The sequence below is a fragment of the Falco punctatus genome, assembly GCF_963210335.1.
Source record: "Falco punctatus genome assembly, chromosome: 9".
Lineage (NCBI taxonomy): Eukaryota > Metazoa > Chordata > Aves > Falconiformes > Falconidae > Falco > Falco punctatus.
In genome coordinates this window covers 18,444,361-18,463,587 of record NC_137589.1, presented here as the reverse complement: position 1 = coordinate 18,463,587, position 19,227 = coordinate 18,444,361, and the positions used below count along the sequence as shown (strand labels likewise).

At 36.9% G+C, this 19,227-nt stretch overlaps 2 protein-coding genes across 5 annotated transcripts in view; one reads left to right on the top strand and one right to left on the bottom strand.

The window, feature by feature from the left end:
- The window catches only part of PBLD (phenazine biosynthesis like protein domain containing), an 81,285-nt gene extending 69,570 nt beyond the window's left edge, over nucleotides 1–11,715 (top strand). Inside the window, exons 10-11 of the transcript XR_013930335.1 lie at nucleotides 8,663–8,845; nucleotides 11,596–11,715. The gene's annotated coding sequence lies outside the window, so the exon portion shown is untranslated. The remainder of the gene's footprint in view (nucleotides 1–8,662; nucleotides 8,846–11,595) is intronic.
- The window catches only part of MYPN (myopalladin), an 85,203-nt gene that overhangs the window by 31,369 nt on the left and 34,607 nt on the right, over nucleotides 1–19,227 (bottom strand). For all 4 annotated transcript variants that reach the window (XM_080401290.1, XM_080401287.1, XM_080401288.1 and 1 more), the window contains 8 exons: nucleotides 11,575–11,750; nucleotides 9,986–10,037; nucleotides 7,710–7,857; nucleotides 6,100–6,171; nucleotides 5,743–5,884; nucleotides 4,783–4,806; nucleotides 2,625–2,741; nucleotides 1,515–1,884 (listed from right to left, as the gene is read on the bottom strand). In XM_080401290.1, the coding sequence (XP_080257416.1) occupies nucleotides 1,515–1,884; nucleotides 2,625–2,741; nucleotides 4,783–4,806; nucleotides 5,743–5,884; nucleotides 6,100–6,171; nucleotides 7,710–7,857; nucleotides 9,986–10,037; nucleotides 11,575–11,750 (1,101 nt within the window). The remainder of the gene's footprint in view (nucleotides 1–1,514; nucleotides 1,885–2,624; nucleotides 2,742–4,782; nucleotides 4,807–5,742; nucleotides 5,885–6,099; nucleotides 6,172–7,709; nucleotides 7,858–9,985; nucleotides 10,038–11,574; nucleotides 11,751–19,227) is intronic.

The following is a 19,227-nucleotide window of genomic DNA, read 5'->3' as shown; positions in this document are numbered from 1 at the left end:
AGGTGGTATTGACATTCAGTGATAGGCAGGAGTGCATAATTCAGAGAGGACTTGCATTTCATGCAGTTGTTGTTTCTTAGATGGTGTCTACTGTATGTGTCTTCTGGGCTTTTTTACTTTGCAGCTGGGGAATTATTTTGCCTTGTCAAGTGGCTTATTTAGTTATTATGTATATGGAAATACAACATATAGAAAACAGGCTAATGTTTCCCCTTCCAAAACCAAAAAGGACATAGAGAATACAGAAAATTATAATGTAATAAATCATCAAGTATTAAATAACTGTTCTTAAAAAGCAAAAAATGTAGAAGTAGAGACCAACTACAACAGGTACTAACAAACCAAATACATGAAGTCAACAGAACTGCTTTTTCTTTAGAAGAATTATTGTTTCTATAATGTATTAAACAAAAATTGCATTAAAGGTATATAAAGATAGCAATTTCAAGCTTTCAAACAGTAGAATGTTAGAGAGCTAGAAGTAGTGCAATCCTGATTTTGTGTCCTTTATATATACATCTGCATAATAATGGACTCCTTTGTTACAGTTTATTGAGGGAGGGAGTTTGAGAGAAGTTCTGCTTTATAAAAACATTGGGTAAATTAAATACTGCTTCTGATCCCCCCTTAAAGACACTATAGCTCTGAAGGTATGTAGGTCTGTGAATATAGGCTTAACAAATTAAAAAAGCACTGTTCCAAGTTCTTCTGCTACATGGTATATAAGTTCTATCAAATTACATCCCTGCTTAAAGATACCAATTAATTACTTTATGAAGTCCTTCCTGAGCCTTTACTTAAAGCTTCCGCCTATTTAAGAAATGAAATGAAGGACTCTGCATGCGCTTTTTTAAACCAGATTTGGGAGGTTTCAAAAATTATGAAAATATATTTCATAACAAACTGCAGTGTGAATTCCGTAAATTGTCCTCTAAGAAAACTACACTACTTCTTAAAATTTCCCCTTGAGCTCACAGTGCACTAATCATGTAAATGCTTTTTAGTTCAAGTGGTTTCACATTATCAAACATTTCCAAGTATTTTATCTGTTTTAAGATTTACATTTGTGAGACATAAAAGTCATGAGGCATAGCTAGCTGTTAGCCCATACTATGTGTAAGACTGAATATATCTGATTTTGGCAAAATCGCATACCTGGAATTGAGTGAGATATGTTTGAAGAACCTGTTTTTATTTTGCCTGCATAAAAGCAATATTGTTCACCTTTTGTTTGCAGCAAAAAGCATTGTGGCATTAAATACAATTTCAAAGGGAAAAACATTTTCCTTTTAAAATTGGAGAATGCTTCTCCTAGGAGGGTGATACAGAAAAAAATATCTACCTCTGTTGAGTGTGTTTTCTCAAGAGTATGGTTAATTAGGCCAGCACCATGTGAAACTGGCTGTCTTCTTGTTCTGTATTTGAGATTTTTGCTGTAGTGTAATAGTGTCCTGGTCTGTGATTCCTAATTAATACCAGTGATGCCCCTGAGACTTAGAATCCCTTTTACTTACAGCTTTGGTTTAGCCAGCACTGGGGGAGGTTCCTTGGATGGTGATGTTGGCTCTGGTATTTTCATTGGCTGTCCATTTATCTTCTCTTGGAAATAGTTGGATCTGATTTGGTTTGTAGCACCAGGTCCATCCTCTGATGATGATTCACTTCCTTTATCATCTTCAGGCAGCTTGAAGTGCACACGGAGACCTATCTTGGAACTTGATCTGGGTTCATTGTGATTCACAAGAACACCTTCAAGTTTAGGTTTGGGGGTTTGATTTACTACACGATGGGAAGGAGTGTGTGGAGGAGGTTGATGTTCAACAGCAATTAAGTTGATTGAGCTCATTGTGTGAAGGCTAGCAGCATTACTACTGTCTTCAGTTGCTGAAATAGCAAATACCAAACTTTTGGTGAACATAAATTACCATAAATTATGGTGAAATGAAATTACAAAAGTTACAGTTGGAAAAAATCACTCTGATGTCTTTCCAGTTGGACTGAGTTGTTTGACCTCATTTGTTTAACAACAAATTCCCTTAACAAAGAAATATTGTAAAGGGAGCGGGGGGGGGAAGGGACACAGTTCTTGTTTGGAAGATTCAGCAGTGCTCTTCAACCATGTCCCCCATGAATTCCACTAGTGTCTTTGAAATACAAACTTTCTTCTCAGAGAATTCTCTAACATTTTAGTTATGAAGAACACTGCCAGAACTTGAGCTGAATTGGAGTCAACGTTGCACTATGCTTTTATGTGCTTTACTTTGCTCACCTAATGGCCTTGGCAGCATAAATGATACAGGCAGTATGAAATAATCGGTTTTGAGGTTTCCTCCTTTGGGCTCTGCACCAAAGGGATATCGAAACAGCAAACTAGACAGTCCATAGAGATTCCAAAAATGGCTATTGCCCAAAACTTGTGGTCAGCAAGGGTTGTGCTTTTGGAAGCGCTGTGCGGGATTCATTCCCTAATGTTCCTTGTTCCTTCACATTTGTGATTGAGGAAGGACACTTCGAAAAGAGATAGCAATCTATCTGTATGTTTGATAAGCTGCCTGGACTGCACAGCGCTGCAGCCTGCTCTGCTTGTATTTACTAGCAAGCAAAGGACTAAAACAAACTCTTACCTTTGACAGTTAGATGAGCTATACTAGATACCGTGCCATATTTATTGCTTGCAGTACAGGTGAAACTGCCAGAATCTTCTGAAAATACTTCAGCAATAACGAGAGTACAAATTTCCTCTGCAAAGCATTACAGCAGTGTCATTACTTGAAGTGAACATGCATTGAACGAACAAACAAACAAAGCCTTGATTACCCTTGGGGACATTTCCTTAAAGTTTTCCACCTTGCTCAGTTTGATTTTAGTTCCATCAGTATTATCAATTTTGGCAGCCTTTGTGTGCAGCAGCTGTTATCAGCATTGTCTGCAGCAACTGGTACCCTCTGTGCTCCAGCATGCCCAATGAAAAGGAAGAACAGGTGTCAGCAGTGTTTGGAAAACATTAGAAAATGTTTTCCTAATCACATGAAGTACAGAATTTATCTCTGAGGAACTTAAAATTTAATTTGGAGAAATATAGTCTACTTTATACTCACAACTCACTAAAATATATGTGTTTTCATCTCTTTGCAGATTGAAAGATTAGTTACAATTAACTGGGAACAATTCAAGTAGAGTCACTCTGTAAGGTGAAGAAATAAAAAACATATACATATAGGCAGGCATTTTCCAAAAGTACCAATGCAGATTGCAGATAAGAGGGGATTGTGCTAACTGTGCTTAGAGAAAGTTGTTTTTTCACTTCTTTGTGAAGAAGACCAGTGGTCATGAACAACATGCTAGCAAAATTGTACTTGCAAAAGATAAATTCCATCTTGAAAAGTCAATCTGGGGCTATGACATTCCTGTCTGACCAGTATCTGACATGTCTGGGCAGCAGTACTAGCTAATAAATACCTATGGTGATGGGATTTTAAATCTTTCATTTGGCTGGGTAGCTGGGATGGGGAGGGAGAGTAATATCTAAAGTATATTGAAATGTGGGCTGATAGTGTTTCTTCAAGTAGTCAATGACTATTTTGCTACCATTTTGCAAGAAACTTTCCTAAACCCCCACTGGATTAATATTTTAAGAGTATTTCTGTAGAAGACCATACCACACAAACTTGGTTTTTTCATGTCATCACTGAGGAAAATCTAGTAGCAACAGAGTATTTGCTAAAAACTATAGGAGAATAATAGTTTATTATAGTACTAGGATTATAGAACTAGTTTAAGGCATTATAGTATCTAGTTTATAGTACTTGGATTTGCCAACCACTGCATGCATGGAAATCCAGATTCCTTCTGAATGAGCAGCAGGTGATGAGGCAGTGACAACTGCACCCAACTGATTACCCTCTAAAAACTGCTTCACATTACTCAGCAGTGATGCCACTGGACAGTAAAGGAACAGCATTGGTGGGTTCTGGTAGAAGCTTCATTTATTCATTCCTAAATCTCAGAGAGAGACATTGCAAGGAGAGGAAGTCTCTTTCAAGCCACTTTTCTGGGTAAAAAACTTTTAACAGGGTAAGGAGAAGTTACAGAAGTTTATATTCCATAAAAATTAATATTACTTCAGTAATTTTCTACTTTAGGACGGGTAGCTTTATTTTTAATAGTGAAAAGTGTTACAGGGAAAGCAATAATTTCATGAAGAAGCAATCAAAATCTGTAAGGCTCCTTTGCTCAAATCACACAGAGTAGCCTACATTCTGCTCTGACCCTTGAAATTAGCAAATCCAGCTACTTTTTTAGGATTTGCTGATATCAGGGGTGGAACACCTGATGTGATACTCTCATATTACGCTGGTAGGGAGCAAAGGGAATGGCTGACATGGCTAAACATCTGATGCAATGTTCCCTAACTGGTAAACTAGATAAAAATAGTTCAGTCTACGTCATCTGGTGTACTTCTGAACCTTGGATATACAGGGGACCCTCACACATTAATCTTGTTAATCTTTAACTCATAAAGTGACAACATTTAGGTCCTAAGTTAGAACTGGGTCAAAGCAGAATGGAAATACTATTTTCTTCAAAAGTGATAAAATTAATTCGGATTGTATATTTATGGAACGGTCTGCAGTAAAATACTTCTCACTAGTAGCTATAGAACATGGGGAAAAGAAGAAATTATGTTAATTAAATTATGGAGTTTGAATAATTAATATTTTGTGAGGTTAAATAATGACATTTGTATAGTCAAAAAAGTATGTGCCTTTTGATTATCCTCACCTGGTTCAGCCATAGATCGTGGTTCTAAAGGGAAGAAGAGCAGAATTAGTAGATTGAATATACTTACTTTTGCCAATATTTTTATTTTCTTAAGCACTAAATATGAAGCTTGGTCTTCTCAATATGACGGAATACTCCTTTTGATCCAATTTTCTGTTTAAGGGGCGGTGGAGACAGCCAGGCCTTGTACCCAATGGTATGTCAAATCCACTGAACAATATGAACACTTATGAACACTTTTGAGAACTTATGAATAGGAAATAAATTCTGCAAGAAGTAGTTTTTTGCAATCTTAGTGCTACTTTATTGTGTCTTGAAGACAATTCGTCAGGCTGTTACACACATGAGATCATCTTACGATAAAACGCTGTTTTGTTTAGGTTTGGTGTAGTGTCGTATTTTAGGAATTTCTATTGAGGTTTAGCAATTTTAGCATTCCAGTGACTTATAAGAAAACTTCAGATATTTAGACTGCATTTGAAAATTAAAATAGAAGTGTATGTTTACAACCTATCATGTGCACACACAGGTATGTGTAAGCATGCTAACGTGTACATCAGGCTACTTTTGTGGATAAATAAGCAATCTGCTGCCCACAAATGCTATTATAATAGCACTTAACTAAAAGATGAGTGATTTACGGGCAGTGGAACTCATATATAAATGGTGCCAAACCCAAACACCAGATGTGAGGCTGAATTAGAAAAGGACATTGAGGTGGCAAAGGGGTCAAAGCAGAAGGCAAAACAATTCAATAGTTTGGGGAATCTCAGATACTACCTGTGAGTATGCTGTTCAATTCATCCACAGCTTTGACTTCTGGAACCCAGATTTATTGCCATAAATGTGGCTTATATTGTTCTTACCATTGTAATAAGAAATTCAAAATGTTGCTGTGTTAGCAGTTTTGTTGCTTGCCTAAACTTTATTAGACACAGTATTTCCACACAAGAAACATACTTTTCTGTAATATCCTAAAATCTGGAGAATCTTCTATCAGTGTTCCTTCTCTATACCATTCAACCTTTGGGGAAGGAGCTCCTTTCACTCGACATTCAAAGACAACAAGCTGCCCCTCAGAAGCTGAAATATCCTGTAACATCTAATAGAGAAAATTAATAGACAGTCAGTAAATGTCTTACTGGTCTTGAAGTAATACTGATTTCAGTAAGATTTCATAAACCCACTTAAATCCTTGAATGGCTTATGAAATGCACAATTTCTTTTTTTAAACTTTGATAGCTAGAAAATTTTAATTACTTCTCCAAACAATGAATTGACCTCTTTAATTTTCAAATATGTCATAGAACAGATTACCTTTGTAAATACAGGAGCAGCAATTATAGGTCTTCCATCTAGTCCTTGCAAATAGTTAGTGGGGCTTTGCGCCTGTAGATTGCAAAACATTGCATGATGATGTTTAGGTGTACAGAGGTTATTTTTCCATATACAAGAGAAACATGCATTTGGAATGACACAAAAGAGATTTTGGTGGGCGAAGTCCAAAGCAAAATATTAATGTAATGAATAAAAGTTGCTCTGTTGTAGACAACTGCTAGCGATCTGCCTGGATGGGTTAGTGCCTGAGTAACAAAAATGCTGTTATTGCCTTATTGAGTTAATCATGGGAAGGAAAACTTCACTGCAGGGTGTTATAATATCTTTCATTAATACCTCACCAAAGCAAATGTATGTAGGCTGCTTGGTGGTGTGTCCTTTTAAAAATTCTTTCTTACAAAATATTTATGGATGTTAGTAAGGAAAAGTTAATTCAAGTCATGTGTGTGACTGCTCAGTAATTCTTCTCCTTTGCCAAACCCAAACAATTTACAGAGGTGGAATATCACCCTATTGATCCTGTTCAGTGAAATCAGAATGAAATTATTCTCCTTCTGGAAAACTTCCTTATATAACTTGATTAATAGAGTTTTTCATTTTAGTGAAATAGCAGCTGCCCCAGAACAGCAGAATTAGGGATTCAGTATCTCTGGAAACATAGCCAGATTTTACAGGTGGTGTCATATAAGCCAACAAGTTTAAAAGTGGTAATTTTTGAGGTAACTATCACTCTTGATTTAGGCAACCTCTGTCAAAATGGCAAACTGTCTCAAAGGCTTAATTCTGTTCTCTTTGTAGTCAAAAGTAAATGTGCATTGTTTCATCAATTCATTTATTGGCTACCATTAATTCTAGGCTGTAAACATTGAAAAGGCAGCATAAAGCGAGTTTGTCATGAACTTTTGAGTTTTATTTTTAAGTAAATATGGTTCTTCTTTCCTATTAGGAAAGAATTCACAGTTATGAATATCCTGATAGTTTGCAACAAAAAGGACTCAAAATGCATGCAAACATTAATTAGAAATTCTTTGATGTGGATATTAATGTTATGTGGTAAATAAACCTATCTACACAGAAAGTAAACATAGTAGTCAAATTATTTAGCTTAAAATAAGTTTCGTAGAAAGAACATCATCTCAAGTGAGTTCTGTAGAGAGGGAGAGGGAAAAGTTACAGGCTGCCGCTCATGGAAGTGAGTGAGTCAGTCAGCAGTGTGAAGGGGCTGGTGAGCTGACCTACACATCCAAGTGCACTTCATGGCATGCAGTCTCCGACCTGCTGGAGTGCACACAGATTCCCACCGCTGGCTGAGCTAGTGGCAGCTGCTCCTTCTGCTCACTGCCACGGAGATGCCTGTAACCTGGGGATGAAAGGTTCCCTTCCCTTTGCCGGGTGCTAAAGGTTAGCTAGTAGGCAGGACATCTCTTCTGTATATGCAACTACCGTATGGCTGTAACGTTCAAAGCTGAAGTTCAACAGCAAAGCAAAAGCTAGAACATTTTGGGGGTTATGAGTCACAAACTGTAGAAGAAACACTTTTTTAAGAGCTTGGTTTTGGTCCTTGAAATTCACCATATTGTCTCCCCTACCTGATTAACTGGTGTTGACACAGTCTGGACAGGTACAGACACAGGCTGAACGAAGGCAGGTGGTACCTTGGAGGTTTCTTGATGCTTGGTTGCAGTTCTAACAGCAGAAGATGCTGCATTCAAGGAGGTGTCAGCTGGCTTTGTTTTGCTGTAAAATATTAACCAAAATAAAGTTCTCTAACTGGAAGCTAGAGCGTGTCCCTTAGCTATGTCTGTCCCAGTTGCATGTCACTTCCAGCCTCACTTCTGGGATTGAATTCCGATTCAAATAAATTCAAAAAAATTCCAAACTGATACATACTCCTAGGTAAACCACATTTTATAAGAGTCAGGCTGCATATCTTGCCACTTTAATCTCTCATACTTAGTTCACTTACACCAAATGTAATAAATGGCCTGGATTAACCTAATTGTGGCTTGAAAGCTGCTGTTAGCAGTTCTGAGAAGCATGAGAGCGCAATGCTAGTTTCTCAGAGGACAGTGCTATTTTCTCTTGCACTGCTCCCTGAGCTTGTGTGAAGATTTGGGCCTATAAGGTAATGAAAATACTATGGTCTGCTTGCATACAGATTCAATAATTTACTGCTGAAGAATAAAAGAGAGGGGTATGCTTTCTGACCAACATATGCAATTTTGGTAGTGTACAGGTTGGCACCTTTTCACGTCTTCTAGGTTGTTTCTGTATGGAAGTAGAAGAGTTGACCTTTTTTGTTTTTATTGATAAGTTAAATAATGCACACAATGAAGCGAGAGTCTTTTTATTCAGTTTGAGGTACGCAATGGCTGCTCTGGAATGTACCACAGGTCCCCCCTAGGAAAGGCAGTCTTCAAACCAGAGGAAGCCTTACTCAGAGTGAACATATAGTTGCTGTCATCACTGATTTCTCTTTTGAAATTTTGAACTTTTTTTTTTTTTTTGCATTTGTTCTCACATTAATTCCCTTTAATTACAGGTGGTCAGATTCCTTATGACAACAGCTGGAAGCTAAGTAAAAACAAAAGACAGTCTGATTACACCCAAGCCTGATCTTTCAGAATTCTGTCATTTGAGGACATCCTTCTACAATGTCAGAGCAGCATTCTTTTTTTTTTCCAAGAAAACCAGAATGCAATACATTACTTCACAATTTAATGAGGTAAGCAGCTTACAGATGCCATCAAGTGATTATGGTCAACACTATATTAACTAACACCTAATAAGATGAAATGGCTGAGACATTTGGGAAAGTCTGAGCTAGAACTATGAAAAACTTAGCAATTCATCCTAAGACCTTTGAGGACTTCTTGCTCCTAAGTTTTATATTAAACACTTACATCCATCAAAGTCTATAAACCAATCCAATCTGGAGTATTTTATGACTTCGAAGTAAAAATCACCTACGACAGGATTTGCTGTTAGCCTCAGGTCTGCAGCATTTTGTATTTGTGTTTTAGAAGAAAATTACATTTGTAATGAGTATAAACCTCCTTAATAAATAATAGAAAAGAGACAGGGTGCGTAAGTCTGTTTGGTTAAAATTTCCTCTTTATAAAGCACTGGTTGCTTTTGGGGTTCAATTAATGCATACAAAGGCATGCAAAATAAAAGATTGATTATTTCGGTTTTCAACCAGTGTGGCTCCCTTTCCTTGATAGAAGGACTTTGATTCTGAAAGACTATAGATTTTAACAGCTTTGGATCAGGTTCTAAATGCACAGGGAATGGATTTCGTTTAGGAAAAATAATTTTATTTCCCAGGTTTTAGAATACAACTGATACCTTTTCTTACTTCTTATAGTTAAGTAGTTTTTTATACCTATTATTTCAGTTTACTTTAGTTCATATCTATTAATTTCCTTATCTTAAATCTAAATAATCCATGTATAGCCATGTTCTGCCAAAACCTCCATGACATACCATATTTTCATGTGAGAAATTCTACTACACATTTTTTCCAAGTCAGATGCTTAAATCATCATTTAAGTTGGGTCTAGTCAAGTGGCATCTGTTTTAGTAAATTAATTTTAGTAGTTTAATCTTTAAGGTAATATAATTCTTATGTTTATATTTGATATTGTTTCAGTTCTGAAGCTGAAGTTGAAAACACACAAGGAAATATGTATTTGTTCCATACTATTTGTAAAACAAACAAACAAACCCCAACCAATCCAAACAAATGCCCAAAAAAAGCCTAATGTGTTGGAAGTTGCAAAATATTAATGGAAACTGAAATGTCTACACTTGTGGGGTTTTGTACTGTAAGAAATAGGAAAGATGTAATTGATTTTAAACTTACTGATCCATTTCGTCTTTGGTGATTTCACCTTCAGAGTCAGAAGAAGAGACTCCTATGAAAAAGAAAAAAAAAATCACTCAGCAGAGAGTTTTTTGCAGAAGTTTATGTATAAATGATACAAACCTTTATTCAAATTTCCTATAGAGCAGTCTAAGGATATATATTATAGTTATGCCAAACCAAAACATCACATTGCAGTAGAAATGAACCAATGCTGCATACTGTGTAAGATCCAGAACTGCTATTGACATAAGGCAAATTTGGGATGAGGTGCGACTGAAATGAGGAAAACAGCATCCAAGACTAAATGTATACCTGGGTCTTGTCAGATTCTCTTTAAAGTGCCACTAGTGTGATTCAGTCTGTAATTGCTGTTTTGAATCAAGAGCTTTTTTTTCTCAGACACCTGATACTACCAGTTTAAAAAAAAAGAAAGGGAGAGGAAAGAGAGAGACCTGGAGTCACAGCTATTATTCTTAAGCTATAGCCTTATAGCACAGTTTGGAGATGATACAAGCTCAGATTACTAACAGCTGTTTTACACTCCTGATGCAGCCTTTACTGCGTTTAGAATTTGCATTTTCTCTGCAGTTCATGCCAGGGAGCATCTCCATCAGCCATGGCTTCCATCCAACATCCACTGAGTTAGGTAAAAGCAGGCCTTGGCCCCAGGCTCGAGAACTGGTAAATCCTTGCCAAGCACAGGCGTCTCCCATTAATGTCAGGGGCAGTGCAGATACTAAAAAAGGATTCGTCCTTTCACTGTCAGATTAGAGAGGTGAAAGAAGAATAACAGTAGAGCAAAATTAACCTTGTATTAAGTAGGGTATGTGCTTTAAATTATGAATGGTCCCACTGTTGTCAGTGATGGAACTCAATATATTTTTCTGCCTCAAAAATGGAAAAAAGACAAAAGACAAAAAAATTTCAGTGTGTTTATTTTAAATTTGTAATCCTGCTAGCACAATGATGGATGCAATTTAAAACCTTACCCCAAAAAGTGTTAAAAAGAAATACAATAAATAGACCTCTCTTAAGCCAAGTAGGATATATTAAAGAGCACAAGGAGAAAGAAGAGACACCTAAATCTGCAGACGTAGCTTCTGTTTTATTTACAGAATCTATTGTGCAAGTAAAAATATCAAATTGCTGGCATATTTATTTTGGTTACAAGGTCCCAATAATGGATTACTATGAAGATATATCCAATTTGTAAAAATTACTGCAGAGAAAGGGATTAATAAGAATTAGACACAAAATTGAGGTTCTTATATTTCTGTCAAGTACCACAGACATAAAATGTAAGATGGCATCAGAATCTTAATATTTCTAGACCTCAGTCTTGCAGTGAGATATATAAAATCCCTGTGAAGCAGCACAATAAAATTGTATCTAAAGGGAAGTCATTTGTCTGCAGGGTATTTTACAGAGAAATAAAACATATTTTGATAATAATGAAAAGTGTTGGCTCCTTGCTGGGTGTTTTTTGTGACAAATCTATTACACAGTTAACATACAAAATGAATAGTCGTATCTTAATGCTGTATAACCAATTTCAACAACCAGTTTCTTCAACAGTTCTAACATACCTTCTATGTAAATCTCTGCAGAAGTGGAGTCTGTTCCATAGATGTTTGAAGCAAAGCACGAGTAACGCCCTGTATCCTCCTCAAAAGCTTCAACAATAACCAATGAGTGTTGATCACCTGTCTGGATAATTTGAATATCTGGTGAGTTTTCAAGCTCCTTCCCTTCACAGTACCACCTGCAAGGCAAAAAATACCGTTTATCAGTGCAAGCAACTTGGCAACTAAAACGACAATGTTCAAAGTCTTTCTGAGGATAAAATGGGTGGGTTTTAGCCTTGAAGATTCTGACAGAGTACTGCAGACAAGTGTTGAATCAACAGTCCTAGGCGTAAAATATTTGTGATTTTCATAATACTCAATTACAGCAAATAATAGAGCTCCTTTCTTTGCAGTAGTTAAACATACTAACAAGCTAGTTTATCTAAGTGACTCTATCATGTATTTTTCTTGATATACAGTTTTCATTAGTAGAGTACAAGGGCTGTGAATCTGGAATGCTATCAGTCCAGCTCTGAATTTCAATTCAGGTACATTTAGATCTGTGTTGAGGCTTAAACTGTAGCAAAAAAAAAAACCCCAACACCCTAAGTAAACAAATTTCCCTCAAACTTGTAATTCCAAAGTTCATATTGATTCAGAATATATATTCAGAATTCAGACTGAAATTTACTATAATGTTATGCTTTCTTTTGTTATATATTTAAGATAATCTACTTTTTATAAAATATGGCATAAGTGTGTCACAAGTAAAGAGAAGTGATCTGTTACAGTATAGAGGCACTTCCTTACAGGGACATGTCCAGTGAGACAGCTGGACCTTCAATTCTTTTCTGGATCATATTGCTGTGTTTCTCTTTTAAACCCAACTACACATCCAAGCGTGTAGTGGGCCCTATAGAGGCTTCACGCGCTCATCTAAGGCATTCCTCAGTCTCTCAGTGTTCAGAAGGGTTGTTTCAGTAGAAAATGCAGAAATCCAAGCAAAAGTAAAAGCATCACCTGAAAAGACAGCTCCATAGGATGTATTAGTGAGAGTAACCACCAGCTCAACCTGAGAGCTGGTAGGCGGGGAGGGCAGGTCTGATTGCTATTGCTTGTTAATATGGAAAAGACAGAACAGAGAGAGAAAAAGCAGGTGGGTTTGCAGAACCAGATTCAAATTCAGTAAGACAATCTAGGTTTTATAGAGAAGGTGTAGTACTATGTATAGGGATCCAGTTATAGATGTTTGGGTTAATATCAGAAACACCTATATTTTTTGATAACTACCTAAATTTGAAAAGCCAAACTAAGGTGCATGCATCTTCACCGTAACTTTTCTCGTAAGTATAAATAGATACAAAACTCCACAAAAATATTTGTATTTTTTGTTTAGTGCTGCTCTCTTAACTACATATGGTTGTGCATGTGTGAGTGGGGCTGTCATACTGATAACATTTTTTGATCAATGGATTTTTTTAAATGAATAATTGTTTCATACATCTTTATATGGTAACTTAGTAAAAGTACCTGCTAGCTTTTGAGTACATACAAATGCTAACGAAATAATGGCAAATGTATTTACTATTATGTATTACACCAAATAAGGTTAGTTGCAGAAGGATGAGGATCGGTTTTTGAGTAATAAATTGTAATAATTCATATTTCCTATGCTGTACTGTAAGGTACTTTGATACATTTCCATCTCAGATAATTTAGAAAAACATTAATAAATAAATCTGTTTAATCATTCAATTGTATTTACCTCTTGGAAGTGGAACTTGGAAACAACAGGTTGTACTACAAATTGAGCATGAAGAAAACACCAAATTAACATCTTGAAGGGGAAAAAAAATATCTATAAGACAGTCCCTACCAATGGAAACCCAGAATTTAATAGAAGTATAATGTAGAATTGAAAAAGGACTCTTAGAGGGACTATGAGGTATGAAAGAGTACAGATTTGGAACTTAAATTCATATTACATAGCTAAGAAGTAAGCCATGCACTATTTGTGCACCATCAGTCCTAGCCATCCAACATGGCTTTCTTAAAGTAGACACGGTATTCCCCGGTACGCTTGGAGTTGCACATTAGTGTAATCTGTAGCTGTACAGTCAACTGACTTGAAAGTACAGCTTGGAAAACGTACAGGTCTGCCTGTTACATGGGGAAGCTCCCACACTGTAGAATGAATCACACTGTTTAACACAGTTTCCCCTTTTAGAAATGCAAACTTTGTAGCTAGAGAGCTAGACCTTAAAAGTCTTGGTTTGTGGCTACATCTGCTTGCTTACCCTCTTTTACAAGCCTCCATTGTAACAAGAATTGAAAATGGGTCTAAGAAGATGACTTTTATGAATTTAACATTTCTGATTGCAATGGACAGTCATGTAGTAAATATCCTCATGTTAAAAGAGGATGCCAGTAGGCTGTGAAATGTCCCAGCTCTCTCCCCTGACATTTCACAACTGAAGTACAGCTAAAATACATCCACATCCTTCTTGGAGGGTTTTACAACAGAGAAACGGGCACTGGTTTATGCGGAGAACTTCAACAGAAGTTACTAATTTCTCTTCCATTTGAGCCTTGGAGCTCTGATAGACAGGCTTTTCCAGATCTGGCAGCAGTACTTTAAATGTTAAAATCCTGATGCTGACTTCTTTGCTGGAGGTTTCTTGCTCTGGAGCAAGGATGGCAGGTTCTGACATATTCCCAGGCCCAGCTGCTACAGTTCTGGTCTAATGAAAATGGGTTTGTGCCAGGACACTAGATATGTAGATCTAGGATAACAGAACTATACAAATTCTCCTATATATCACTTTTGGTAAATGTTAATAGCCATAAAAGAAGGGTCTGGGCAGTCAGGAGGCTACAGCTGCATCTTAAATTGCCACAGGTTTTTGCTTGAGCTCAATGTGAGCCACAATATTAAGGGAATATTCCTCTGTCCCCTTGAAGTTTGATATAGTCCATTTGCTAGGTTTTCTATCACTCTGGTGGGCAAAATGAGATGCTCCGATATACTTTCTGTCAGTGGACAATCTGCCTAGGCCAACACTTTACTCCAGGGTAGCTTTCAGCAGCCATTCAGACTACTTCTCAAACCTCAATGGAACTTAGTTTAAGGTGCTTCACAATACAGTTGTAAACAGTGTTCTGGGTATTAACCAAACCTATACAACGTATAGCACCACTGGAAATTGAAGAGACAGCTGTCATCATATAAAAGGGAGTAATGACACCAGCACATACCCTAAGATACCAGGTGAGCTAGCACATGTAAAAAGATAAATAAGAACTTATTGGGTGTTCTGGCTCGGACTACAAGTCCACCTAACCCAGCAGGCTGTCTTGACCAGTGGCTAAAAGCAGACACGGAAGAGTATAAGAACAGAGCGAATATATAGATGTATGTATATTCATATATTTCTCCAGAGTATCTAACCGTTCTTTTTGTCTCTTTTATCTTTTTACCTTTATCTTCTATCTTTATCTAGCATTCTCTTATCTTTTTTAGTGTGAAGTAGCACAATTGTAAAAATAATTTTAAAAGGTGAAATCACTGGTCTTAAAATGATTATTTGCAAATTATCTCTGTTTTAAAGGATTTCACTGTCACAGTATCATTACCATTTTTTTCTAGTAGTTGAAATTATATGGTTTTTCACTAACATTTAGTTTGCAAATCCTGCTTTTTATTTGTGTCATCTTTATTTTGAAAGAGGTGATTTACACTTCCATTTGAAATACATTTCCTTTAAAAATAATGATCTTTCTAGCTTCTTCTGATTGAGCTGTAGTGTTCATATTTCATCATAGTCCAGTCAGGAACCTTCAGATCCTCTAATACAAACGTCTTCAGACAGAAGGAACAGCTACGTGTTTTAGACTTTGTCCATAATGGCTTGCCCAAATCTGGTATTTTCAGCACTAATAATTATACACAGTGGGGGTTTTTTGACTGGCTCCCCAGAAGTGCATATCACATTTGCTTTTCTGTTCAGTAATGTCCTTATAAACATGTAGATACAGGCACCATAGCTAGTAGAGGGTCCTTGGTATCCAGAACATAAACGTTTAGTGCCTGGGATAAAGGAACAGCTGTACCATGAGTAAGTAGAGGCAATGTTAGCAGTCCCAAGGGAGAAGTATGCTACTGTGCATTACAGCGTCGATTGAAATTGTCCATTGAAAATGATTAGTGCCATTTTTAAATTCTAGACCAGGAAATCATGTAGGTTTCCTGTGATCCTGCAGGGAGAATTTTTTTTTATTCTGTGTATAATATGGTTTAGTCTTCTGTTTTTAAGATTTTCAATTAGTGATAATTGCAAATTATCCTGTGCAACCTGCTCTAGGAGAACCTGCAGGGGGGTTGGACTAGGTGATCTCCAGAGGTCCCTTCCAACCATGACTATTCTGTGATTCTGTGAAAATGGTCACATTTTCAGAGGAGAAGACCAAAGGTTCATGCACAGTTGTATGACTACAAGCACAAATTTGGTACATGAATGTACAGGTCGCCTTTTAGGTGTGTAATTCATGTAGGCATCTGTGTGCTTTGGGAGGTGAGTCACAGCGCTTACTCATGTCTTTTTATATACCTACCTCATGCCTCTTCCTTATAACATAGCCTTGTTTTAGCATGTTAGCTTTAGCAGACATGAAAAACTATTAAAGCAAATACCCATGTTCTTGAATTTTATCTCATCTTCAACAGCATCTTTTCAGAGCATTAAAATAACTTGTATAGTACAGTGTTATTATATGTTTGTGTCCACTCAAATGTGGCTCCTTACTTAAGTGACTCATAGGGCAAAACACAATACATAAAATGCTGCAATATAATCACCAGTAAGATGTAAGAACTCTTTGTGTTACTACTGATCAGCTTTTCTAATTAACCTGTTGTGTTTGTGGAGAGATAAGTCTGTATTGCATGCCTTTGTGAGGCACAATTCTTATTTCCTTTAGGCAAATTTGAAAACAGCATGTAAGCTATTCCTTCCAGTTACTTTAGTAGTTTGTGAGTACTATGTTCCTGTAGTAGACTCAAACTCACAGTGAGGCAGGACTGAGTTAATTCTTTTCTTTGCAGTTATTTTTTCCTTTGGTCCAAAATTTGCAGTGTGATTTAAAACTTCAGGAATAAACTTCTGTTTCAAATCTATGTTTAGATGTCCTATGCACTGCCTTATTTATTCACTATTTCCACCATAATGTTAAAGTATTTTAAGATTAAGCTGAGAAAAAGAGCATGTTTGTTATCTCTTTGCAATGCTTGTAAATGGAAAACAATTCTCTCTTGGGAAATTAAGCTTATGTGAATCTTTGGTATGGCCATATCTACTCCTTGCTTATTCTTAACATCAAAACGTTGTACGTGGTAGCAATGAAATGTCAGTTCCAAGGGGAGTTCTGACATTGAGATACGTGGCGTGACTGAAGTAGCACTACTTTCTGTCACTGACATTTCATTCCTGCCATGAATTGTAATGATAGCTTCATCATACAAGGCAGGTTCACATTAAGCACAAGCGGTGTCGTCTGCTGTGCCAAATTCATCCTCGGTCTTAATCCATTGACTTGACTGGAGTTGCATGTAAAAGAAGTTTGGCTCTCTAGACTTTGAGCACTAAAACAGATACATGTTTTCATTTGGCAGCCAATAAGAAAAAATCTTAATCAATCATACGTGGCTTCAGAGTCTCTTAAAATCTGTGATTGGTTGCGGATCTAGTATCCTTAAACAAAGCAGCACTAAAATGCACTTTTTAAGCTTTGTATGTTGATGTTAAAGAATGTTTTCATAGAAACCTTACAACATACAGCCTGTTTTTAGAACATCAAATCCTCATGACACTTCCAGGATAGCTGTGTATGCCAAACCATGCAATGTGATTCATAAGTAAAATTAACCTAGGAGTGATGTGCCAAACAGTTTGGAAAAATGTAGACACCTCTGAACTTGAGGGAGTAAGGAGTGCTCTCTTCATGGGGAGGAGTGAATGTCACACCTATCATTACTCATACAGAAACAAATGTGTAGAAGAAAGCATGAGAAGGAGGTCACCAAAACGTTTAACACTGGAAATATGCTACACACTTCTCTTAAATGCTTATTTCTAACCTGCAGTGTAGTCAGAGTAAAGTAATCAATCGATAATTGTAGTAGTGCTCTTTAATTGCGAGCCAATGTTTGAGCTAGCTAGAGGCCCATATACTACAGTATCGATCTTTCTTTGTCTCTTCTATGATGCTGCAGTTGATGATAATGAAAAATGGGTGATGTTTCATTGAAACTTCTTTCAAGATAGATAGGCTTAATGAGCTTCCTCTAATTTGTGGACCTGTTACATTAATGCTGAGTTATCTTAAAAAGCAGTTGGACAGATCTATCTGTATTCAGCCAAGCAGGATTTAGCTTTCCATATACTGATATTTCGAATCAGTTCCCAGTTTCGCCTCTTGTTCCACCATCCAGTTTTATGTCCCTCAGTGAGCCCTCATATATGCCAGGTAGTTACCTACTATAAATCATACTGCTTTATCATTGCATATATCATAATATTTTGACCCTGATCAATTGTGAATATCATTTACACCATTTTTACATCATCACTTTTGTTTTGTACTCTCTTGCTTTCAAACACGGTATCTGTCCATCATATTTTCCAGTCCTTTCCATTCCTGTGATCAACTTCTTTCTAAACCTCCTCTCTCTAATTTCTCTCTTATAATCCCTATTACATCAGTTTAAACGTCTGATTGCTTCTAGTGTTGACTGAGAAACTGTGTTACAGAGCTTGTTGAATCTTATTCTTGTTTCACAATGCTCTGGGTTCCCACAGTACCACTTCTGCATCTTAAGTGTATATATTAATAGCATTATAAGCAAGTTGGGATTCCTTTCTGTGGTTAGAAAGTCCATTGGAAGTCAAAGGATGTAGGCAGGTCTGCATTCCCACACCTGTGTCCAAAGGATGCTTGTTTGCTGAACTTGTTCATTCAGCTAAGTTGAAGGAAGAAGAAATCATGATTTAAAGCCAGCCAGCATTAAGCTTTCTTTCATCAGTTGCTACCTTGCCACTTAGTCCTTTCCTGGAACTACTGATGTTTGTGTCTCTCTTGCTTATCTATTAGAATTCTTCTCTCCTTGCCCAGCTCCACATGATACTGAACTAACTCACCAAAAACCTTATAAAACTGTTACCCTCAAAGCAAGACAGTTTCCAGTTCTGAACTCAGTTCCACAACTATGGCCAACAAGATGCTTCCTTCACTATTTTGGAAGCTTTGCACAACAGAGCAAAGACAAGAACTCTTTTTAGTGAAAAAGACCTGCATTCTCCTGATCCCCATAGTTAATGGGACGCATACCCCAAGGTACATTATATTTTCTGATTCCCTTATGCTGTGGCAGTGATTAACAAGGCCACGATCGCTGGAAGCACATGAGTATTTATCACTCAGGCAAGTGAATTTTTTACACCCTTTCTTGGTGTTACTCCTACACATTGGTGGAGTTGGAAGAATCTTGGATGAACAGGACAAAAGTTTTGTTAACAAAAAGTTGTGATCAGGAAATTCTGTTCAAGCAGCTAACATTCCCAGCTTTCTCCTGAATACAGCATGTACACACACACATACACAAACACACACAAGGGGAGA